Below are 24,559 nucleotides of genomic sequence, written 5' to 3' on the forward strand. Positions count from 1 at the left end.
ACCCCAGGTCCAGCCCTTCACGCACGTGGCGGGTCCCCCAGCTCCACAAGGTCAGTGTCCTGGACAGGGACCCCTCAGCCCCACCCCAGGTCCAGCCCTTCACGCACGTGGCAGGTCCCCCAGCTCCACGCGGCCAGTGCCCCAGACTGGGAACACCTGGAACTCCGGGTCAGGCCCTTCACCCACGTGGCAGGGCTACAGTGACTGCGGCCTGGCCCTGCCCACCTCTACCAAGGGCTGCAAACCGCAGGCCCAGGCCGCCGCCATGCCCGTCCTGGCCCAGTCCAGTCCACCCGCCCGCCCCGCTGGGTCTGCTCTGTTCTCCCCGCTCCCCCATGTCAGTCTGTCCAGGATCCCTGGCCTCTCGGGTCCGCCCCGTGTCCCTGCCCTGCCCGCCCCCATCACGGAGGGTGCTGGGTGCACACACAGTCTCCCCGTGCTCATCTCTGCGCTCCCGCGCTCCCGGCCTTCGGAGGCGTGGAAGGGCACCGCCCCGCTCCACACCTTCCTGGCGCGCCCATGTCGGCCTAGACGACCGCACTGCTCCGCAGACGGGTCACCGAGGGTTGCAATGATGGAATGAGGGAGGCCCGGCCCTGGTGTGTGTGTTGCGCATCTGCACGTGCAGCCGGAACAGCCTGAGGCGAGAAGAATCTAATACACACACACACACAAGAATCTAATACACACACACACAAAGAATCTAATTCACACACACACACACAAGAATCTAATTCACACACACACAAGAATCTAATACGCACACACACAAGAATCTAATTCACACACACACAAGAATCTAATACACACACAAGAATCTAATTCACACACACAAGAATCTAATTCACACACACACAAGACTCTAATACACACACACAAAGAATGTAATACACACACAAGAATCTGATTCACACACACACACAAGAATCTGATTCACACACACACAAGAATCTAATTCACACACACAAGAATCTAATACACACACACCCTGACCGTGACCCCCGTCCCGGTCGGGACCTTCCAGCACGGGTTTTGGCGGGAGCCGTGCTCCTCTCCCGTGCGCAGGCGCGGGGTGACCAGCTCCAGTCCGCGCAGGTGCAGAGGCTCGCAGGCGGCTTCCGGGCTGCGCGCGCGTGCGCCGCGCGTGGGCGGCCTGGGCCGCGGCGGTCCGGCATGGCCGGCTGGGTGTTCTGTAATCGCTGCTTCCAGCCGCCGCACCGCGCGTCCTGCTTCCGTCTGACCAACTGTGGCCACGTGTACTGCGACGTCTGCCTGGGCAAAGGTGAGGGCGGGCGGGGCCCCAGACCAGGCCTGCGGCCACCCACGTCGCGCACGGAGACGGCGCCACAGCCGGCGGGGCCCGCGGGGGCGGCGGGCGGGCGGCGGAGCGCGCTGGCCCTTCGGAAGGCCGCGCGAAGCCAGTCCCCGGGACGAGGATGCGCGCAAGGACCAGGGCAGGGCCCGGGGGGACGCGTCCTCCCCTGGCCTCAAGCAGGCGTGGAGCCGGGCAGAAGGAAGTGTGGACGGGCCCGGGGAGCTCGGGCGCCGCGGGAGAGCTGGTGGCCGCGTGGGCCGAAGCATGCGTGCCGGGGCCCCCGGCCGGAGGAAACCACTGTTTTAAGCAGGTTGGTGACATGGTCAGAGGTGTGTTCTTCTTTTTACGAGATGTTCTCCCTGAAGTACGAGAAAGAAAAGTGCGTGAATGGAAAGCACAGTGAGTTTTTCCAGAGTGAGTTTACCTGTGAAGCCAGCTCGCCGGGTAAGGCAGCAGCGTCCTCAGTGGTCACCACTGTCCTGATGTCCAGCAGTGTGGCTCGCCGTGGATGATCTGAACACTCGGCAGCAGGATCGGCCGTGCCACCCGAGCTCCTTCTGTGTCCGGGGGGAGGCTCTGGGGCCCACATTGGACGCTGAGGTTCTGGGGGGAGCCGTCCAGGGGCAGAGCCTGGGGAGGCAGCTGAGTACACAGGTGGGGAGTCAGGGCGGCCAGGAGGACGTTGGGGAACTAGCACATAGACAATAATCGAAGGTACTGGAGCGAGGAGAGGGCCGAAGGCGGGGCAGCCAGGACAGGGTTTCATCTGGGAAGAGCATTTTTAGGACGGTGAAGACAGGACATGTGGGGGTAAAGAAAGCAGAGCTTGTGGACTTGGCGTCCCAGGGCAGAGTCAGAACTGGATGGAACCTCCCACGGGACTTAGTGGTGTGGGTGAGCTTCGGTGAGAACGATGTGGGCAGGTCTGCGTTCACAGTTTTGGGGGACTGGTTCGTGGCCTCAGGCAGGCTGATTGCCACGGCTCTTTTTTTGAAGCACGGTCCAGTAGCCCACGGTCATTCCTCCAAAAAGCCACCAATGCTGGACCCACAAGAAACAGTGGAAGGGCTTGAGGGTGCAGCACTGACCACAGCTCCTTGGCTGTTTAGTGACTGTGACTCAGGGGTAAGCCCTCCTTCAGCTGTGGTATACATCCTTCCAGACTTTTTCCTACGGATACAGATTTCTACAACAAAAATGGTACTGTGTGTATACCAGTTTTAGTTACCTGAGTTCATTAATAGGACATGGAGCTCTTTTCACGTTAAAGTAAGTCTGTCATTCTTTTTAAGGCTGCATGATGTATCTTTTAGTTGCTGTACCATGATTTATTTAACTGATTCCCTACTAACAGCTCTGCGTGTTTTCTAATATTTTGCTGTTAAGCACCACTTGTTCCCTTACGTGGTTTTTTCCTTTGGGGTATCTAGAAGGGTGGGGCTGCTGCACTGGGGTGTGTGCAGTAGCACTTAGGACCAGGCACCCCAGAAAGGTGGCTGCTCCCTGTCCCCAGCATGGATGGCCGGCATTTCCGTTTCATACGTTAGCGTCAGTCTGCACTTTTGCCAACTACTCATTTGGGCCCTTTCACACCTTTTATTGGAGCGCTTACGTTTAATAGGTTTGTAAGCACTGTTTGTGAATGTCAGTTTGCCTACCCATCAGCTGCAGACGGACCCTCTGTTTGTCAAGTCTCTTCCTTCCCTGCCCTCAATGCAGCTCGTGGATTTTTAGGAGCCAGCTCTGTTCATCTTTGACTCCATGGCTTCTGGCGGTGGTGGTGCTCCGAGGGATCTTGTCCAGAATCCCCAGGAGAGACATAGAGGGCGGGAACATACTGCCGAGGGTGGGTGCTTTCAGAAGAGGGCCACTTGAACGTGTTTGTAGGGATGGAGGAAAGGGGACAACTCTGGAGGCTGTGGAAGGGAACCCCGTCTTTCTACCCAAGGACCCCATCCCACGTGCTGTGGGGGTGAGATGAGATGAGACAGAGGAAGAAAGCAGAGGGAGTTGAGTTGTTCTGTGGTAAGTGGAGGAGAGGCAGGAAGATTGAGGTAGGTCATGACTTTTTTCTTGGTAACTGATGCGGGGGGCCTGTTTGAACACCCCCCATAGGGAATTGGTGGGATAACACCCAAGAAAAATGGAGGGTTGCCCAGCAGTGCTGCAGTTGGGCAGTGCTGGACTCAAGTCTGTGAATGCACTTCTCAGTTAAGTGATTGTTTCCCTGGTTCTTAGCTGCACTGGACCAGAAGAGGGGGAGACAGAGAGGCCGGGTTTGGGCTGGGTGCGCTGCTTGGCAGGACGAGGGTTCAGTATTGCCTGGCCGGCTCTGGGCTCCAGGCTGGTTTGTGAGAAAGGGAAGCTCCGACGTGTGGGGATGGGGCAGAGCCCAGGATGAGAGGCCCTGCTGTCCCCACTGAAGGCATTTGCCAATGACACCCGGGTGCTCTGGTGCCGCGTGGGGGCAGGCGAGGAAATGCAAGGCTGCCCTTAGCAGCCAGCCACACGGAGGATGGCAGGAGTGGAGAAGAAGGTGGTGCAGTAGGTGGGCCTGAGCCAGAGACCCCGGAGAAGAGCAGGTGGGACGTTAGCCCTGTGCTCTCCAGCCAGGAGCTGCCTTATGGGCAGCCAGAGCTCAGCAAATACAAAGCACCTACCCAGTGAGCTGTCTCCTGTCTTGCAGAGGTGAGGCCAAGGGGGCTGAACGAAGCCTTTACTTCATCTCTTAGACGGGGTGCAAGGAGCTATTTTCATTTTGAATATTGGAAAAATTTTACTTAGGATATCACTACAAAATCTAATTGTAAGAAAATCTGAGATACATTTAAGTTTGAGTATTGTTGATCTTCACAATCACTATTTTGGGGCATATTGACAAAACAGGAAAAATGAATTATTAGTTGAATAAATCTTTTCAACTCTGTCCACATGCACAGTCTTATCATTCTCTGAACGTGGAAAATGTAAGTGCTATAATCCTGTATTATGTTGAAGAAATACTGTAATTTGAAGCCTGCACTTAACATTCAAAAGCGCTACTCACTATAATAAAGTTTGCTTTTCTTTTATAGGTGGCAAAGAAGAGTGCTTGATTTGCAAAGTCCCTTGTCGCACGGTTTTACTTTCAAAACATGTAAGTTGAAATATGTATTATTTGGGTATTAATCAGTTTTTTTTTTTTAATTCAAGATTCAGTTTTTAGTCATTTGGGGGGGGGTCTGAAATTTTGTTTCATTTTTCTAGGTTAATTAGAAGATCTTACAAGATTTCTGAGTAAAGTACAATTAGGATTTGGTTTTGAATACCTCGTACAACTTTCTTTCTTAACCATAGATTGGCCCTATGTGTAGTTTGCTGTGCTGAGTTCTGGGAAATGAAGATGAGTTGAGTAGGTTTCTTCAGTACAATACAAGCTCCTTAAGAAGGAGATAGAGTCTGGATTTCCATGGGGGTCATATCTAATTAAGAGGGTTGGAGGAAAGGAAGTTTAAAGTGGGTTACTGTTGTAGTAGGCTTAAAACACGGTCTTTTGTCCTCTCTGTGAAATACGTCATTGTCACCTGTTTGCTTTAAATTTAGTTGCAAATAATTATTCTCTTTATACTTAGGTTCTAAGGTACGTATTTGATCTGATGTTTTAATCTATAACAATCATTTCTTGCTGATTACACATATAATACGAAGTCACGCAAGAAAATCATAATGGAGAAAAATCTTGTTTCCCACAGATATCCACAAGCAGGGGTATAGTTATTGCTGTGTGTGTTACTGTGACTTATTTTTTTACAAAATGGTGTTTTCTCAGTTGACTTGGTATTTTTGGCACACCCACACTCTGAAAAGACTGCATAGCATTTCAGTGTTGTCCTGGGGGGAGGGTGGTTTTTCACTGTTTCAATTTTACAGTGAATATTTTTTTACTATGTTTCTGCATATGTATAAGAACATTTCTGTAGCATAAATTCCTAGGAGTGGAAAAATAAGGGCACAGATTTAAGTGTTTAAACTTAATAGAAAGCACCTTATTTCCCTTAAGAAATGTGCCAGTTTAAACCCTTGGCCGTAGAGCCGGGTTCTGCTGGGTCACGCAGCTGGTCGGGCTTGCCTTTGAGGGAGGGGGCGCCCCTGGCCTTTCCCTGCCCTCCTGGGCCCTACTCTCCATTCATTTATTTTCTCTTTTCTTTTCTAGAAGTGTATTTAGAGAGATCTGTTTCCTTCTGTTTCCTGCTGTTGTACATCACTTCGGGCATTGTTTTTATCATTTCTAGATAGTCTTTAATCTCTCTTTTAACTTCCTTTTCCACTCAAGATTTATTCAGGAGGGGGGTGCCTGGGTGGCTCAGTTGGTTAACCGTCTGCGTTCGGCTCAGGTCATGATCCCGGGGGGGTCCTGGGATCGAGCGCCACGTGGGGCTCCCTGCTCAGTGGGGAGTCTGCTTCTCCCTCTCCCTCTGCCTCTCCACCTGCTTGTGCTCTCTCTTTCTCTCAAATCAATAAATAAAATCTTAAAAAAAAATTATTCAGGAGAGTGCTCTTTAATTTCTAAGAGGTTAGATTTTATCTCCTCTATTATTTTTGTGGAAAATTTTTAATTTTATGTCTCTGTGACCAGAGAATATGGACACGTGGTTGCTTTTTTTAATTGTCAAGATTTTCACTGTGGCTTAATACATAGTAATTGTTAATGTTCTACACATGCTTGAAAAAGTATGTATTCTTTTGTTCTCTGTGCGTGTGAGAGAGTGAAGTTGTTCACGGCACTGACGCTGTCCCACACACCTGAATTCTGTGGGCGCTTCTAGCCGTCTCTCCAGGACCCAGCTCCTCCGTTCTCCATGGGCCACGTGAACGCCCTCCGCCATTCTTCCTGCTTTCCCTCCTGCTTCCTGGAATCTCTTCTCACCTGCATCCAGAGGGATCTGCCAACGTGGGTCGTGTGTCCCAGCTTCCTGGGAGTAAAACCATATCCCCTCATGCCCGTGGCTCTGTGGCCTGGCCTCTGGTGGACACCTGGTCCCCTGGCCGGCGACTCTGCCCCGCCACTGCTCCTGGGGCCAGGCAGCTTCCACCTTCCCCCTCACCCACAGCCTTTAGGTCTCTGCCTACGGCTCTGTATGACCACACCTTCCTTGACCTGTAGCAGGAAGGACACTTGATATCATCGCACAGTGCACGTGTGTTTGCATGCACACGCATCTGTTTGTGTGCACATATGGGAAGTAAGTTTCACCAAACAACTCCTATCCTTGCTAAATGCAGCACCCCTGATGGTTTCTATTCCGACTGGGTTTTTTGTTGTTGTTAAAACCAAACAGCTTCTGGACTGCAGGACACGCGTCTGTGACCGAGACTGCGCAGCTGCACCAGCCACAGGTTTTGGAACATGCATCCTTCTCTCTTCCTGGCTGCCCTTTGCTTGGGAATGACCACAGCTGCTCCACAGCCCAACCAGAGCTTAGATGCGCACTGGTCCTGGTGGAGGGCGGCGCACGGGAAACTATATGACGAGAATGAAGAAGGATGGAGGAGAGCAGTGTGGGCGAAGAATATGAAAATGATTGAACGGCACAATCAGGAATACAGCCAAGGGAAACACAGCTTCACGATGGCAATGAACGCCTTTGGTGACCTGACCAATGAAGAATTCAAGCAGGTGATGAATGGCCTTAAAGTCCAGACGTGCAAAGAGGGGAACGTGTTCCAAGCACCTCCCTTTGCTGAGACCCCCTCCTCTGTGGACTGGAGAGAGAAAGGCTACATAATCCCTGTGAAGAATCAGGGTCTGTGTGGTTCTTGTTGGGCCTTTAGTGTAACGGGTGCCCTCAAAGGACAGATATTCCAGAAAACTGGCAAGCTCGTGTCAGAGTGAGCAGAACCTGGTGGACTGCTCTCAGTCTCAAGGCAATGAGGGCTGCAGTGGTGGCCTGATGGATAACGCCTTCCAGTATGTGAAGGGCAGCGGAGGCCTGGACTCGGAGGAATCCTATCCATACTGTGCACAGGACGGATCCTGCAAATACAAGCCTGAACAGTCTATCGCCAAGGATGCTGGCTTCACAGACATGCATCAGGATGAGGGGCCCCTTATGGTGGCGGTGGCAACTGTGGGGCCCATCTCTGCTGCGATCGATGCAAGCCTGGATACCTTCTAGTTCTATCATAAGGGCATTTGTTATGATCCAAACTGCAGCAGTGAAGACCTGGATCACGGTATTCTGGTGGTTGGCTATGGCTCTCAAGGAGAAGAACCAGAGAGCAAAAAATACTGGATTGTCAAGAACAGCTGGGGCACGGACTGGGGCATGCAGGGCTACATACTTGATGGCCAAAGACCAGGACAACCACTGTGGAATCGCCACCTCAGCCAGTTTTCGCATTGTGTGAGCTGAAGGTATAAAGAAGACTTTGGGGACAGAATATGCAGAAGAGGAATTTTATCTTACAACTGATCATACTTTATTGTGTAGGATAAAACACTTGAACCACTGGAGATCCAACTTGTGATCTGATTTTGTGATTTCTTTAATTGCTGCTTTGAATTGCTTTGTGTGATTGACCTGTCCAAGAACTTTTGAATTTTTATATCTTATATTGACGTATAAAGTTTCACCTTTTAAAATAAAACCATTTCAAAGTACGAAAAAAAAAAACCAAACACACTAACGGGCTAAGCTGATCTCCTGGGACCTGGAGTACGAGTGCGGCCCACACCTGCTCCTTTTGCTTCACACACAGGGCACCACTTATATTTCTTAATTTGTTTGTCATTGAAAAGGGCTGTCACTGTCGCACATACAAAATAGTACACCGCCTTATCTGTCAGGTGGTAGTGGTGAGGGGACAGTGCAGACTGAAGCTGGGGAGCCTGCGGGAACCTGGGAGGGAGGCAGGCAGGTCTGCAGGACAGAACCTCTGGTGAAAGCAGAGAGCAGAGCTGAAGGATGTGTGGACAAGAAGGGGGTTGCACTTAGACTGCAGTTGGCTGGTTCTCCAGCAGAGATGGAGAGGGGATGGCTGCAGCAGAGGGCTGCAGTGGGGAGGCCCTGAGCCCCGGAGAAGCCAGTGGTGTCCGGGACCTGGAGGCCATGAGTGGTCAGGGCACTAATCCTCATGCCCACTTCACGTAGGGCCCTGGGGAACTGGGAGAGGAGGAAGAACCCCCCCCCCCCCAGTGGGCAGAACTGGGGACTGGAGCTCACTAGACCAGAGGCTCCTCTAGACAGCAGAGGCCTGTCTAATGAAGATGGCCCCAGGGCAGGAACCCCAGGACACCCACCCACAGGGTCTCTGTGACTGCTCTGTTCTCTTGTCTTCCCCTGACCTTTGAGGGATGGATTCACTCGTCTGTCCCAGGCCCCAGGTCAGAGGTTGCTCACGGTAGGGATGGGCCTAGTTCCTAGGATGCAGCCCAGATCAGGACCTGGAGGACAAAACCACGTGCCTGCTAGGACCTGGGTTTGGGTATGAACTCAGAGATGGAGCATTTGGGGGGGTGACTTTTCTGGGTAAGAGAAGAGAGAAATAGACACCAGCCACTGGAACAGCAGACTGGCCTGGCTGGGAGCTGTCCTTGGCCCTGCTGCCCTTCTTTCTGGGCCCCCAGCTAGACTCCATCTCCCCACCTGCTTTCCGTGAGCAACGCCACTCCAAACCTGGCCCCCAAAACAATCTCCTGGAAAGCCCCCAACTCAGCCAAGTGGATGCTGGTGACCCAGCAGGACAGAACTGCTGGGCCCTGAGTGGAAGACCATCCACCGAGTCCAGCCTTCTGCTAATGTGCGGGCGGGTAATTTCCCCTTAAGCCACTGAGATTGGGAGCTGTCTGTTGCACAATTAGCCTGAGTTAGCCTTTGCCTACCATGTAACTTTTGGAATCAATTTCTTTCGTCATTTTCCACACACAAGGTCTCTTGGGTATGCACTTCATCAATAATGTGGGTAAAATTGAAGTCTCTACAACCTGAACTCTCTAGTCCATAAGCGCGGCACACCTCCATTTACTTAGATGTGCTCCAGTTTCAGTAATGGTTTTCTGCACAGAGGCTATGTGCATCACTGTTAGCTTTACCCTCGGGTATTGATTTGGGATGCTGCCATACTCATTTCTTAAAATGTCATCTCTTTAGTGCTTATTGCTGATGTATAAAAACTGGTTGATTTTCTTAGCTTTTATCTGGTGACCATGCTAAATTCACTTAATGCTATTGGCTCATCTGGAGCTTTTTCTAGACTCTCTCTATGCACAACCATATCATCTCTAAATGTTTAATCTCCATGTCATTCCTCCCTTTCTTTCTCTCTGCCTTCTTGTTCCTCATTGCCTGTCAGGCATCCTTTGTCTCTTTCTGATTTTAGGGTGGAGCTTCCAGTGGAGTATTCATGTGCACCTTGGGTTTCTTGCTAAGGTTTATCATGAGCCGTGTTGGATTCTATCAAGTGGTTTTTCTGTAAATATCAAGGTTATCGGGGGGGCGCCTGCGTGGCTCAGTTGATTAAGTGACTGCCTTCGGCTCAGGTCATGATCCTGGAATCCCGGGATCGAGTCCCGCATCGGGCTCCCTGCTCAGCGGGGAGTCTGCTTCTCCCTCTGACCCTATCCCCTCTTGTGTTCCCTATCTCATTCTCTCTCTCTCACTCTCAAATAAATAAAATCTTTTAAAAAAAAAAATCAAGGTTATCATTTGACTTTTCTACTTTATTTTGTTGATGTAAATTGCAATTATTTTTAGAATTTTAAACCCACAGTACAATTTTTTTTAAAGATTTTATTTATTTATTACTTTAGAGAGACAGAGTGTGTGCGTGCATGTAAGTGGGGGGGAGGGCCAGGGGGAGAGAGAGAATCTCAAGCAGACTCCAAGAAGAGCATGGAGCCCGATGTGGAGCTCGATCTCATGACCCAGAGATCATGACCTGAGCCAAAACCAAGAGTTGGACACTCAACCGACTGAGCTACCAGGTGCCCCTGAACCCACAGTAGAATTTTAAACACTGTAACTTGGTTGTGATGTGGTATAGTCTATATGGGCAGAGGGATTTGGGGGTTTTGCACCTCTGTTCGTGTGAGAACTGACCTGTAACTCTCCTTTCTTCAATGCCATTTTCAAGTTCTGGTGAATCAGGGTTTTGCTGACTTAATAAAAGGACTTGGAAATTCTTTCATTTTTCTCTTCTCTTGCAGATTTTTTTTTTTAAGATTGGGATCATTCAGAGAAGGTACGTTAGAATCATGCCTGACATTATCTGATCCTAGAAGGCTTTTTGTGGGGAGGTTTTTAACTTGGGTTTTAATTTTTTAATTAGATATGGGAGTCTTCAGAGTTCCTAATTCTTGGGTCAGCTTAAGTGAGTGGTCTTTCACTAGGAGTTTGTGCACTTCATCTGAATTTTCAAGTTTCTCATCGTCAGTGTGTCTGCAGTCATCTGTATTTTCAGTGTCTGTGAGATCCGTAGTGATGCCCCTTTGTCATTGTAATAATGGTTGTTCTGCCTTCTCTTTTTTCTTCAACAGTCTTGCCTGGTTTTATTGACTTTTTATCAGTGTTCTCAGAGAACTAGTGTTTCTCTTCACTTTACATTTGTTCTCAGCTGTGTTCTTATCATTTCCTTTCTTCTTTTTTCTTTGGATTTAGTCTGTTCTATAAGATGGGTGCTTCTGTCCACTGCCAGCCTCTCCCTCCTGGCATTTATGCTGTGGGGTTAGGGCAGCCCTCTCTTTGCCCTTGCCTGCATTGTATGTGTTTGGCTATTTTACATTTTTATTGTCTTTCACTTCGAAATAATTTGAAATTTCTGCTCAGTTACTCCCATGACCTGTGTGTTTTCTGAAAGTATATTGACTTAGAAATATTTGGGGATTTTTAGTTATTTTTACTGACTTTTATTGAAGTCTAATACAGAAAAGTGCACAGATACAAGTCCATGGCTCCAGGAATTGTTTGTGACCTGAACGTGTCCACCACTCAGACCAAGACAGGGTTCATTTCTGTGACCCCAGAGACCATGGCATGGCCTCGACCTTCTGAAGTCCAATATGCAGTAGATCTTCCTGCCGAAGCAAGGGTCTTTGTCCCACCTACCCTGTTGGTGGGTGGTTTCGTTCTGTCTGCACGGAGCCCCACAGGGCAGCTAGTGTGTGGTCACCATTCTGATCTGCGGTTACCCCACAGTCCCCTCCTCTCATGCTCCTCACTGGCTCCTGAAACCCCTGCTCCCACCGAGGAACCATTTCCTACCTGAAGGCAGTGCCTTCTGTTGATGTCAAATTTCTCTGGTTTTTGTCTGTCTGAAAAGGGCCTCTTTTTTTTGCCTCTATTTTGAAGCATATTTTCACTGAGCTTAGAATTCTTTAATGGACGTTAATGTTTTTTTGGTGCTTTGATCATATTCCTTCCTTGTCTGTCTGTCTCCTTCCACAGTGTGGCTGTGCTGTGTGTGATGATGGTTGTCTGTGGAGTTGTCCTGCTTGGTTTCACGGAGATTCCACAGCCTGTGCAGTGGGGGCCTTTGTTAGACTGGAGAACCCGTGTTTGCTCTGTGTCCACAGCCTCCGGTGCCACTGGGGCCTCTGCCACATGTAGAATGATTGAGTCCTCTCTCAGAAGGCAGTGGCCCCTAACAGACCAGTGACAGCGTTTCCAGGTGCTTGCAGTTCTGGTCCATGGAGCTCTTCATCTAGTTTGGGGTCGTCTGTGTGTGTGTGACGTATCTCTACAGACAGGCATGGTCCCCACTTGCTGAGCACCAGGCTCAGCCACGCTCTCGGGGGAACTCTGCATGGCCCTCGGGGAAGGCTCTCGTTTCTGCTGGCCTCACTGGGAGGACAGAGGCTCGGAGGCATCAGGCCACGTGCCGGGGTGGCAGGTCTAGCTGGTGCAGAGCAGGGCTCACACGAACCTGGAGGCCCTGGGCCCTGTCTGTGGGCCGTGCCACCCCGTGTGCAGTGGTCTGTCCAGGCAGCATTTTGCGGGGACCCCTGCTGTCCTGACACCACGCCAGCCCCCTCGTATCCCAAAGCCAGACCTGCTCCTGGCCCCTCCACTGTTCCTGCCAGAAGGCCCTGGCCCTTCAAGGTACAATCCCCAATTTCTACCACTGACCTAATTTAGTTACACTGTTGTTTTAGTGGAGTGTGGGGTCACAGATGGCCCCCAAACCGCCATCCTGACCTTCATGACTTGCTTACAGTCCAGACCAAAGACCAGACCGGGGTCACCCAAGACTCTTTCTGCACCTTTTCGGTCTGGTGTGTGTCCGTACTGTTCCTTCTGGTTGATGGCCACTCCTCCCAGACTCCTGCCGCAGGATGGCTGCTGCCCGGGCTTTTATTGCTGCTGTGGTCAGGGGAGGAGGCAGGGCAGGTCTGCACTAGGGCTCGGAAGTAGGCAGACACCATTCCTTCAACCCTTATGTTTTTAAATACTTTATGTTTGCTTGTTAAGTATCTTGCACATACTTGTGATTGGTTGAAAGCGTTCTCCTCAGCTTTTTTCCTTCTTCTGAGTTCCGTGTGTTTCCACCATGAAAGCCTGGCTTTGGGGGTGTCCTTCCAAGGAGGGGTGTGTCTCACCGCGCAGATGAGCCCCTGTGGTCGAGGCCACTCTGCCCTCCAGTGGGTGTCCGGAGCCCCTTAGCACTGCCCTTCAGTCCTTGGACTGACCGACAGCCACCAGCAGCCAGGACACAGGCGAGCCTCCCAGGCCCCCTGGAGATGGTTTGTGGGGTGCTGATTGTTTGTGTCGTCTGTGGCTGATTCTAGATGTTCCTCCCCAGTGTCTGTACACCGTGTTGGGAGCAGTAACACGGACCCCAGCTCTCCTTCCCTTTCAGACCGACGCGGATATCCAGGCGCTGTTTATGGGCATAGACGGTCTGTGTCAGAAGTACTCCAGAGAGACCTGCCAGGTGAGCTCGACACGTGGCTTGCCCGCCCGGCATCGGAGACTCGCTGTTGTGATGACCTCAGAAGAGACAGGGTGTTACAAGCTCTGGAGACCAGTCCCTCCTGGGGTTCCCTGCCTCCCGCGGCTGCCCTCGCCGAGACGAGGCCGTTGGCCATGTTCGGTCGTTGCTGCTGTGCACGGGGTCACAGCTGTCGTTTGACCCTCACGATCTGGAGCAGACCTGACGGTTCGGGTTTGGAAGGGCCCCACGTCGAGGCCGCGGCTGCTTTGTGAGGCTGTCCTTTCTGAGGGTCACGGTCCACGAGGGCATGCTCTCCCCTGGCTCCCGGGGTGCCTGTCTTTCTCCCAGCCCTGCTCCCCTCACCTCGCCTGCCTCGCCCCCACATCTCACCTGCTGCTCCCCCTCCCTCTAGTGTTGTGAATCCGTGCTCACCCCGCGTCCCGCCCCAGACGCCTGGCCTCCCGGCCGTCCCTGGACAAGGTGTGGGCCGCCGTTCTGTCCACGAAGCCGCTTGGGAGAGAAGGGAGCCCTCCAGCCCCCAGCCATCCTGCTTCTCCCCATTCTGTTAACACGGAGCCCCCTGCGGGCCGCCTCCCACCTACCCTCTGGGGGAGGAGGCTGAGCGGGGCAGCATCCAGGAGCTGCCTCCAGCCAGGACCTTTCCCCTGGGGCAGCAGGCCGAGGGAGAGCAGTACCCACCCTGACCGTTCTGGGCCCGTGCCTGTCTGGCTCCACCAGCCCCACCGAGACCTCCCCTCTCCACGGCCGCTCTCCAGCTGTGACAAAGCCAGAGCCCCACGGTGTCACGGCTCTGCCATCTGCGTGTAGCCCTGTAGTCACACGCACGTGCCCCAGAAGCTGCCCACGATCGGGCTTGGGAGGTCCTCAGACCCACGGCATTCACAACGACGGGCAGCCCCGTGCTTGCAAGAGTCTCACCAAGGACATGGCGTTTCCAGACGGCCCCGCAGAGCATGCACCCGTGTAGGGGTGGGGGGTGGGCTGCGGAGGCAGCTGCCAGGGACCTCCCTCACACCTCTGGGCCACACGTCCCATGGCCACATGCCCATCTGTCCGGGTGTGAAGTGGAGTTTCCAGAGGCCTCACGACAGGATAGCGTATCGTCACGCACATTAACGTACTGGGCTCATTACTCTTTTTTTTTTTTTTTTTTAAGATTTTATTTATTTGACAGAGAGACACAGCGAGAGCGGGAACACAAGCAGGGGGAGTGGGAGAGGGAGAAGCAGGCTTCCCGCCGAGCAGGGAGCCCGACGTGGGGCTCGATCCCAGGACCCCGGGATCATGACCTGAGCCAAAGGCAGACGCTTAACGACTGAGCCACCCAGGCGCTCCTCGTTACTCTTGAATGAATTGATAGGTATCGTGAATTCCTCTCGGTATTAACTTCTGGTAGGGAAGCACTGACGGAGCAAATCCACATCGACAGTAACTTTAAGAGCGTAAAGCCACCCTCAGGCCGCGGCACGAGTGGGTGTCAGAACCACAGTAGGGGGGTCCAAGGAGGTGGTCAGGAGGTCACCCTTCCTGATCTAGTTTGGAAGAAGCAGAAATCCTCCTTCCCCTGAGCAGCTCCCTGAGCCAGGGCTGGCCCGTGTCGGTCAGTCAGAGCGTGGACACTTGGCTGCCCCTTGGGGATGGACCCACTGGGTGGCAGGCGCCCCGAGCTGTCCCACAGCTGCCCCTGCCTGTCACAGGGACCGGCAGAGAGGGTGCATATGTGCTCAGCTCCTGGTCTGGGCTTCCTCAGCCTCCGCACTTCATAAAAATCTCACGGAGCGGGTGCCCCCTCTGTGCAGGAGGGCACTCTCTACCAGATGAGGGTCATGGCCCTTTTACATTTTGTTCTGCTTGTGTCCATATCCCCCACCCCGGTCAAGGCTGCAGCAACTCAGCCTGAGGGGCCTGACACCCTGGAGTCCCGGAGGCTGGCCCCTGCCTGGTACAGGTGGGTGGCATATGGCATATGGTGGCATATGGCCCCAGGGGTCCACGCTGCCCCTGGACTTGCACCAGGCCCCTCGGGACTCGGCGTCCCATCCACAGGCCCCTCTCCCGGCTCAGTTCTGCCCGTGGCCTGGTCCTTGCTGTGGCCTCATTGCCTTGTCCTGTCTGTGCCAGCCACGGAGGCCTGCACACTTGTTCTCTGCCTGTCCTCAAAACACCCATGGGCCCGCCCATAGGCCCTGCTGAGCCCGAGCTCTTCTGAGGTCAAGCCCACCTGCCGGCGTGGACACAGCCCTGCTCCCAGATTCTCCAGGTGGGCCATCCTGTGGTCACTTCCAGATGCTCCTGCTTTCTGTTTCTCAGAGTGGACCCTGCACCAGGACACGAGGTTTACGGGTCAGAGGTGTGTGATACCCTCTTCTTGCTGCGGGCACAGAACCCGTTGAGGAATGAGACCAAGTGAACAGACTGTCGGCCTAGTCCTGGCTGAAGGCGACTTGGGAGGGGGAGTGCCTCTAGATCTGCCAGAACGCTTCCCCGCTGTGCACAGCCCCCTCCTCCAGTCTAGGACCTGGCTGGCCCTTCTGTCCCACAGCACCTCACCCCCTCCTGAGGGGGTGACAGACCTGAGAGCTGTCGCTGAGCATCAAGGACATTTCTGGGACGTGGCCTCATGAAGACGAAGATGCCCATGGAGGTGACATTGCAGGCCCCTCGTGGTGCCCCCACCACAGACTAATGCTCCGGGCAGAGCCTGTGTCCATCGGCCCTTGTCTTGTGGAGCAGGGGCCCCATGCGGTGTGTCCTCCAGACCCCCGAGGGTGTGGAATCCCTGGGAAGATGCAGGAGGATAGGAAGAGGCTGTCACTCCTGACCGTGGTCCTGTCTTCTGGAGGTGGCCCGGGCCATAGAGGAGGCCCTGAAGACCTTCTGTGGGCTGGCCGTCCGGTCCGTGGTGGTTTCTCCCTCAGTCTGTGCTAGCCCAGTGAGCCTGGGGACAGCACCAGCCGCCCTTCATGTCTGCCCACTAAGCAGATTCCTGGGGTATACTGATGGGGTGTAGGACCTAGAGGATGCTGGCCTCACATCCCAGTCCTGCAGTAACCCTGCCCGGGGGCAGCAGAGTCAAGTTTTAGCAGTTACAGGGTGGTGTTCCAGAGGGGAGGCATCATTGTCTGAAAACTTCCCTTAGGGACACCTGGGGGGCTCAGTCGGTGAAGCATCTGCCTTCGGCTCAGGTCGTGATCCCAGAGTCCTGGGATCGAGCGCCGCACCGGGCTCCCTGCTCCGCGGGAGGCCTGCTTCTCCCTCTGACCCTCCCCCTGCTTGTCCTTTTGCTCCGCCCCGTGACAAATTAAATAAATAAATAGAACTTTGCTCAATGTGGGGTGGCTCTCTCCTCCCCTGAGTAAATCACAGATCGCTGTTTCTGATTTAGTTGGTGTTCTCAGGAACCTACCGCAGATGCGGAAGTTGGGGCCCGTCTAAATGGAAGAGCAGAGGTGGTCCCAGGTGCAGTGGGCCCTGGGGGGTCCAGAAAAGGTCCCTGGGCTCTCTGGGCTCCGCTTGGCGCTGTGCCCTTCCGGCCAGCCCCATCCACGTAGCATGTCCAGGGTGTTCCCCGTGGGTGCTGTTTGGTCAAGAGGCCGTCCTGTGATCCATTGCTGCGGCCAGAGGGATGGTACACTGTGATTGGCCCACTGGGTTGTGTCCCGTCCCATGGCGAGGCCCTGAGCACCACTGAGGATGCAAGCGAGGGTCGTGGTGCAGCCCTGTGGTCTGTGTGACCTCCGCGTGGAGCACGCGGCCTCCGCTCGCGTGTGCATCTGGGCCCGCGCTGCTGCACACACCGCCGGCTGTGCTGAGCTTGGCTCCAGGCACGGGGTGGCAGCCAGCAGAGCCCACGCCTGGACCGGGGGACAGGGTGTAGGGAAACGGAGCGTGCTTGGGCCTGCACCAAGGTCCATCCCAAACCCTGGCTTCTGGGACAGCGTGCGTGTTTGCAGCCCGGCCAGTTCCTGTAGCTGACACGTATTCTCTTCTCAGATTTCAGAATTTCAAGAAAAGCACAGAAAGAGACTCTTGACCTTCTATAGAGAAAAGGTAACTCCTGTGACTTGCTGCCTAGTTAACCCAGGCTGTGTCTCAGGCGGCGGGCCCCTGGCTGGCACCTGTCCTGCTGACCCACAGCCCAGCACGGGTTCGCGTCTGTGATCAGCACGTGGCCGCTTGGGGGACCCAGCCGTGGTCACGGGGGCAGTTTCACTTTGCGACAACACTGACCCATGAACATCCCCAGAACTCATCGGGCACTTTTCCACACACAACAGCTATGAGGTTGCCCTGGGGAAACCTTACAAAAGGACATTCAAGATGCCTGTTTGCCCTATAAACACCCTCCTCCACACGGAAGGAGAGCAGAGCTTTGGTGAAAGCGGCAGTGTTCATCTAGTTTCGCATCTGGGGTGTAGATAGAGAGCTCAGAGGAACACCGGGGCGAGGCTGCTTGCTGAGGCTGGGCTACACCGCACGGCTTCGCGCTGCCTAGACGGCTTCCCAGCGTTGGCTCCCGGGGCCCCTGACGGCCTGCACGTGGTGCAGATTTACTCCGAAACAGCAAGAGGGCAGCTCCTGTGGCGGCCATGTTCGGATTCGTGGCTTACAACGTTGAGAGGGTCAGTGTGTGCTGTCTACACTCTCCGCTAGTCTGCCTGATAACCAGAAGTCTGATTGTGTTTAGATCACAAAGCTGGAGGAATCCCTTCGGAAGTCAGTGCTGCGGATGGAACAGCTTCAGAGGTGAGTCCTCTCCATGGGCACACCCGGGGCAGCTGACTGCTGCCCGCTTGGCCGTCTGACCTTGTAAGACCTTGTAACCAAGGAGGAGAAGAAAGAGCACTTTCACTTACTGGAAGCTTCTGTCAAAGCAAAAGTGCAGTGGGAAGCAGAGGGAGCTGTGAAAACACACAGGACTGGTTCCCCTGGGGGGCTCCCCAGAGGGTCCTGGGGCTGAGGGGCTCCCCTCTGCCAGGAATCATGGCGCCCATGACAGTGAATGCGTGCAGCCCATGTGTCCGTCAGTGTGGGGCCCGCGGTCTACCCTAGGGCAGCATCCACACGGCCCCCTTACCGTCACGGTGCCTTCTGTGAGACGGACTGTGGTTCTCTCAGGTGTGTTAACACGGGGACTCTGCGGAAGTCCCAGTTTGCCAGGTCGCATGTTAAAGTCTGCAGAGTCAGTGGCCCTGGGGAGCTGCTGTCCACCCAGCTGGTCGCGTGTGCAGGGGTGACCCACACACTGCAGGTGGATGCTTGCTGCCGGGGGCCCTGGGCAGCTGGAAGCTACACGGCCACCACGCGGCCTGTCTGGGGTAAATGGGCCGCCGCCAGCCGGCACCAGGGTGAGGGTGTGCTCTGGGCTCCACACACTCCGGGGAGATCCGGCCCCAGCTGGCACAGCAGTGGAGGTCCCGAGAGGCCGACCCAGTGGTGAGGCCCTGCTCCGTCCAAGTCCAGGGAGCGGCAGAGAGGATGATGCGCCCACGCGGGGTCAGTCCTTGGTGTACAAGTTCCTTTCTTTCTGGGGAACCGCTCCGCAGCTGCTGTCTTTCCCCGGGCTGCTCCCGTGCGGCCCCCCTGGCCCTGCTTCTGTGTTCAGCTCTGCGCTGCACACCTTTTCCGCCTCGGGTTCATTTTGGCTGCTCAGTTATATGTTTCTAGAAGGTTCCTGGTCCTTTCTGCCATCGTGGGGTTAGCTTATTTTTGTCCCCATCTTCTGTTCAGGCACATCACAGGCAGGGTATCTCCCACACCTGACTCCTGCGAGTCCGGGTCTGCCTGTTCTCCCCGGGCTCTCGCGCCAGGTGGAGCCTTTCTGGCCTGGCTGGGGCGGGGTCATCCGGCTGGCTCGCTTCGCGCGTCCCTCGCTTGGGGGAGGACGCCCTCACCCAGACCGCCACCCGCGCATGAGGAACAGAAGTCATGCAGCGCGGCGTTCACTGTGGGGGCGTCGGGTCAGCTCTGTTGCGGTGCTGTGTCCTGGGGAGGCCAGCAAAGAACAGACGTGTGTATGGAATCCAGGAGCCAGTGCCCTCGGAGATGCTGGGTCCCCACAGTGCAGACGTCTGCCTACCCCCACCCCCTGGTCAGTGAGTCACTTGGCAGGTCTTTGTCAAGCACCTGCTTGTTCCCAGCACTGGGCATGGGCAGGTTAGAGTGAGCGCAGGCCACTTGCCTGTCCTCAGGGGGCTGCTCTGGGTGGATAGTGAGTCTGCGTGTACGTGAGGCTGGCAAGAGATGGGGGCCGGGCGGATGGGGAGCATCTGGCTGTTTGTCATCTTCTACTTCAAACTGGAATGAATTACGTGGGAGTAGACATTTACGGTTTAATTAACACCTTCTCTCCATCTGTTTAGTATGAGATTGTCACAACAAACAGCTTTCAGTGCAATAAAAACTCCAGTTTCAAGTAAGTAACATGGGGCCTGAACAGGGAGGGCTATGAAGAGGCATGCAGCTGGGCTGGCTGACCGCAGCCTAACGCTCAGACCCCCACCACAGCTCCTTCAGCAAAGCCAGGCGGACACCCGCTCCTGCCCCTTGACTCGTCAGCCTCTGACAGGTGCGTGCCTGGTGGGAACGTCCGAGGGCCCCTGAGAGTCACGGGTCTGACAGGTCACACGGCCCTTCCTCCAACACACCTCCAGTTCTCCTCGGCCCCCCAACCCTGCAAGTCCCCTGATGCTGGACAGCTCGGTGGACACCCAGCGACACTTAGCACAGGACTCAGGAGCTTGGCCTTCCCTCCGGCTCCTCTGGGCCCTGCAGAGCCTCACGGGCACAGCCCCAGAACCAGGTGTGTGGTGCAGGCTGGCCCATCAGAGCTCTGTCCCACAGTCATCACGACTGGTCGGGGGCCATCCTGCGCCTATCCTGGGCTGATGGGCGGCGTCGTGCCTGGGACTCTGGTCTGGGACCAAGATGGCCAGGCTGGGGGAGGCGCTTGGAAGCGAATGCAGCACAGAAAACAGGACAAGATACCACAGCTGTGTTGGTGGCACCACTGGGGACCCTGACCCACCCTGGCTGACGGGAGCTGCACCCCTTGCCGTGGCGCTTCCCTGAGACAGTTGGGGTTGAGTCTGGGTGCAGCACCGGCCCTTTCTGCCGCGGCTTACGCTCGGCGGGCGCACGGGTCACTCCCCCACCCTTCCTTTGTCCTTCCTTCTGCCATCTCTCCTGCGGGGCTGCCCAGACGACGCTTCCCTGTCACACGTGGGCTGAGTAATTAGGGGACTAACATTTACTGAGCACCTGCTGTGTAAAACGTGTCGGTCAGGCAGTAAGTGTTAGGGAAAGTAGACGAGATGTTCCTGCTTGCGCTGCAGGAGGTTTGGGCCTGAGTTGGAGGGGCGAGGACACGGTTGGCCCACGGAAGAAGGAGGGTGTGGGGCGAGGAGTGGAGCAGGGGCTCCAGAGCGGGGCCAGGGCCCGGTGGAGAAGCGTGCCCATGTGTGTCTGGCTGACAGGCCGTGGGCAGCCAGTGAAGAGCCCGATGCACGAGCGGGACAGAGTGTGGGCCTGGACGGGGTGTGGACGGGACCCAGGCTCACTAAATGTATCCCACTGTTCATTTAACAGAGTGGAGTTCGTGCAGGTTGACCATACTCCTTCCCCAATGAGAAAAGTAAGTACACCTGTTGCCCATGCTGCTTGTGCCCCACACAGCACACAATTGTGGTTTTCCTCAGCACCAGGATACATGAGCGCTTGTGTAATGAACGGATCACAGCGGGGTCTCTTGTCGTGTGCTGGGCCCATCAGAGCTCTGTCCCACAGTCATCACGACTGGTCGGGGGCCATCCTGCGCCTATCCTGGGCTGATGGGCGGCGGCGTGCCTGGGACGCACACGCAGCGCAAGCAGGTTGGGGTGTGGTTTATAGAGTAGGTCCTGCATGACCCTGCAGGGAGCCGGGCCGGGACTGTGACTGAGGCACAGGGAGCAGGCGGGTGGGCAGGGTGGAAGTGATGCTGTGTAGTCAGGATCAGCCCTGTCCAGCCAAGCGGAAGCGTGAAGGGCTCTGAGGAACAGAGGAGAGAAACCAGAGCAGAGGAAGCTCAGGGCCCCAGGCCTGGCCCAAACAGCGTGGCCAGACTGCCCCCTGGCCAGGTGCGGGCAGCTTGGGAAAGGGGTGGGGGAGCTAGTCCCCAGGCGGAGGCTCCTGGGGCCCGGAGAGGGAGCGACCAGGTTGGAAAAGTGGCTCGAGCAGTGCGCGGCTGGTTGGTGCACATGGACTTGTCAGCGTTGGTGACTTAACCGACACAGCGCCTAGTGCTTCTTGTTTGCAGTCTCCTGGTCGCCCTGGGAGGTGCACATGGGTGTTCAGGCTGCTTAGTGAGTAGTGCTCGTTTCCAAGGGAGCCGTCCTGGAACCATATTAAGGAGGAATCCGGATTCCAAGATGAGCAGGTGGGAATGCAAAGCCATTCAGAGCTGGGATGGAGGAGACACCCCAGTCCCTGGCAGCTGGTGCCAGCGAGTGCCTCCTCCCCTGCCTATCTCCAAGCCCCACGTCAGGTCCTGGACGGAGACTGAGGCTGCACTTCCTCCCTGCCCTCTGGGTCCCAGCACCCCTCACTGCGTGCTGGCCTTTTTTCCCCAGAGGCTGGACCCTGAGCCTCACCTACATGTGGCTTAGTTTTGGAGATCAGAGACTGACAACCTAAACTGATTCATGTGTCACTGGGTGTTACAGCTGAGGGACCAGAACGTGGGGAACTGTCTTGAAATTGCAGAGTGACATCCTGGACCAGTGGGAGCTCGTGCTGCCATCAGGGGCAGATGGGAGATAGTGAGACTGCACAGACGTCTCCAGCAGACAGGCGTCCAGGATGGAAATGAACGGGTGCACCTGTGTTCAGAGACGGGCTATGGGCTGCCAGAGCAGAACGCAGGGAGACTTGTCTACCCTGTCGATCCCCGCACGGCCGCTCCGCCGGCCCTGGGAGTGGGTGCATGCGAAGGCACCTTGGCTAGAACGCTGTGCATGCCCAGCGGGGGCGGGGTGAGCGCTGTCTCCTGGCAGACCCAGGGTGGTGCAGCCGGCCTGCAGCAGGGGGCGGGGGAACAGGACTCCGGCCAAGCGAGGGGCGTTGTCTGGTGTTTCTGGCAAGGTGATTGGCCATGGCCACAGGGGAAGCCAAATGAGGGCATCACAGCCAGCGGAGAAGATGCCGTGCCCACCCTACGACACCTCAAGCAAGCAGCCGGGGGTCAGCTGCCGGGGCACGGCCTTTGCCAGTCCCGGGGGGCCTTGCCCTTGCTCCCCTGCTGCCCAGCACCGAGCCTGGGGTCCTGGGAGAAAAGGCGAGTGAGGCAGAGCCTACAGGTGGACAGGGTGCTGGTGGCGCCTCACACGTGGACCAGGCTTTCCCAGCCTGCGACTTCCTGCCGGGGACTCACAAGCATCAAGTGAACACGTCCCGTAATTCACGAATTCGTGAGGGAAGCCGGTAAAATGTGAACGCCAGCTTGAAGGAGAATCCCGAGGACAAACACACATCAGCCATCGAGAATGCAGAAATGAGTGCGTGAATGTGCAGACACGTAACCAGCAGCTTCCACGTGGCACCCCAGGCGGGCGGTGTGGCTATTGTCATGTGACTTCAGGACCAGGAGACCCCGACTCCGTGGCAACAGACACCCTGGTGGGAAGCTTTGCACATCCATAATCTCCTGACACTGGGGAGTCCTAGATCTTTCTAGAGTGTTTATTCTCTCACAGGAAAAAGCCTGCACTGAGCAAGTTGTAAATAGAGGGAGAGCCATAAAGCTGCATTTGATTCAGCCCCTGAGCCGGGCCTGGTCCGCATGGGGCCGGCAGGCGGCAGGTGAGGAAGCCCGCCCGTGAACGCCTGCCATGTGTGGAGTGCACTCTTCCTTGGAACCATCTGCCACGCGCTGTCTTCTCGGATTTCCTATGAACTCCTCACCACCCTGTAGAGCCCTCTGCCCTTGGAGCCACCCCCAAAATGCAGCCTGGTGTGGGACACCTCCCATGGGAGCTGTGGCTTCCTCGTGCTGGTCCAGGTCGGGTCTGTGCCTGCGCTGCTCAGAATGGGCCTTCGGCCGGGGCCCAGGGAGACGGTCGGAGTTCTGCGTGTGGCTGAACACAGCAGCGAACATCCCAATCCTAGGCAGTAACTCCCAGTCATGCTCCAGAAAACGGATCCTCACAGGCCCTGTCCTGGTACCTCTGACTCCTGGTGGCCATGGCAGCACCTGTCACCCCTGTGGCCACACAGCCAGGCTGTCCTCTGTGCTGTGGCCACCACCCTGGGCAATCTGGGTCTTTGTATCCTTTTGGCTTCACCTGTTACTCGTTTCTCCCTAGAACAAATAGAAATCCTTTCTTAGTAGGAGCTAGGGTGAGAAAAGACAAGTTACTCAGCTCTAATCCAACTTAGTAATTTTTGCCTGTGCTCTATGATGATAATTTTTCTGGTGTTGCAAATACTCTGTCAGTTGTTTAGAACTGGACGGAGGTGGGGGTCAGGAGCACAGCCCCATGGGAGCTGTGAGAGGAGCAGGTGCAAAGGGCTGCTGGGGTGCACGAGAGCGGTGGGCATCTGGGCATCCTGACTCAGTGGGTGGCCATGCAATGGGGAGCCCCGGGGAGGGTGGGCAGGCCAGGTACTCTTGACTTACGCTGAGCGCAGCAGCAAAATGGTGCGGTTGCCCGGACTGGCCCATGGGAGGAACCCAGAAATAGTGGGACCAGAGCACGAGCCCATAGGGGGACAGCTGCAGCCAACCCACCATTCCCAAGGATGGCTGGGAAAGACGCTTCAACTTGGGAAGCTCTGTCCTGGTGTGAGCGTGCTGTCCTGGGTGTGACCATGCTCTCTTGGGTGTGAGCGTGCCATCAGTGGGTGTGAGCGTGGTGTCCTGGGTGTGAGCGTGCTCTCTTGGCTGTGAGCGTGCCGTCAGTGGGTCTGAGCATGGTGTCCTGGGTGCGAGCATGCTGTCAGTGGGTGTGAGTGTGCCGTCAGTGGGTGTGAGTGTGCTCTCCTGGGTGTGAGCGTGCTGTCCTGGGTGTGAACGTGGTGGCCTGGGTGTGAGCGTGCTCTCCTGGGTGTGAGCGTGCTCTCCTGGGGGTGAATGTGGTGGTCTGGGTGTGAGCGTGCCATCAGTGGGTATGAGCGTGCTCTCCTGGGTGTGAGCGTGCTGTCCTGGGTGTGAACGTGGTCTGGGTGTGAGCATGCTCTCCTGGGTGTGAGCGTGGCGGTCTGGGTGTGAGCGTGCTCTCCTGGGTGTGAACGTGGTCTGGGTGTGAGCGTGCCATCAGTGGGTGTGAGCGTGCTCTCCTG

General features: G+C 55.4%; 1 protein-coding gene and 1 pseudogene across 1 annotated transcript in view; both read left to right on the plus strand.

The window, feature by feature from the left end:
* The first annotated feature begins 1,173 nt into the window (after positions 1-1,173).
* RNF212 (ring finger protein 212) overlaps positions 1,174-24,559 on the plus strand; it is a 35,922-nt gene continuing 12,536 nt past the window's right edge. Inside the window, exons 1-8 of the mRNA XM_044913119.1 lie at positions 1,174-1,282; positions 4,390-4,451; positions 13,148-13,222; positions 17,237-17,293; positions 17,931-17,989; positions 19,606-19,658; positions 19,760-19,811; positions 20,831-20,876. Of these exons, the coding sequence (XP_044769054.1) occupies positions 1,174-1,282; positions 4,390-4,451; positions 13,148-13,222; positions 17,237-17,293; positions 17,931-17,989; positions 19,606-19,658; positions 19,760-19,811; positions 20,831-20,876 (513 nt within the window). The remainder of the gene's footprint in view (positions 1,283-4,389; positions 4,452-13,147; positions 13,223-17,236; positions 17,294-17,930; positions 17,990-19,605; positions 19,659-19,759; positions 19,812-20,830; positions 20,877-24,559) is intronic.
* Positions 6,702-7,702, plus strand: LOC110569724 (annotated as a pseudogene).

The sequence above is a fragment of the Neomonachus schauinslandi genome, chromosome 2 (assembly GCF_002201575.2).
Source record: "Neomonachus schauinslandi chromosome 2, ASM220157v2, whole genome shotgun sequence".
In the NCBI taxonomy this organism is placed as follows: Eukaryota; Metazoa; Chordata; class Mammalia; order Carnivora; family Phocidae; genus Neomonachus; species Neomonachus schauinslandi.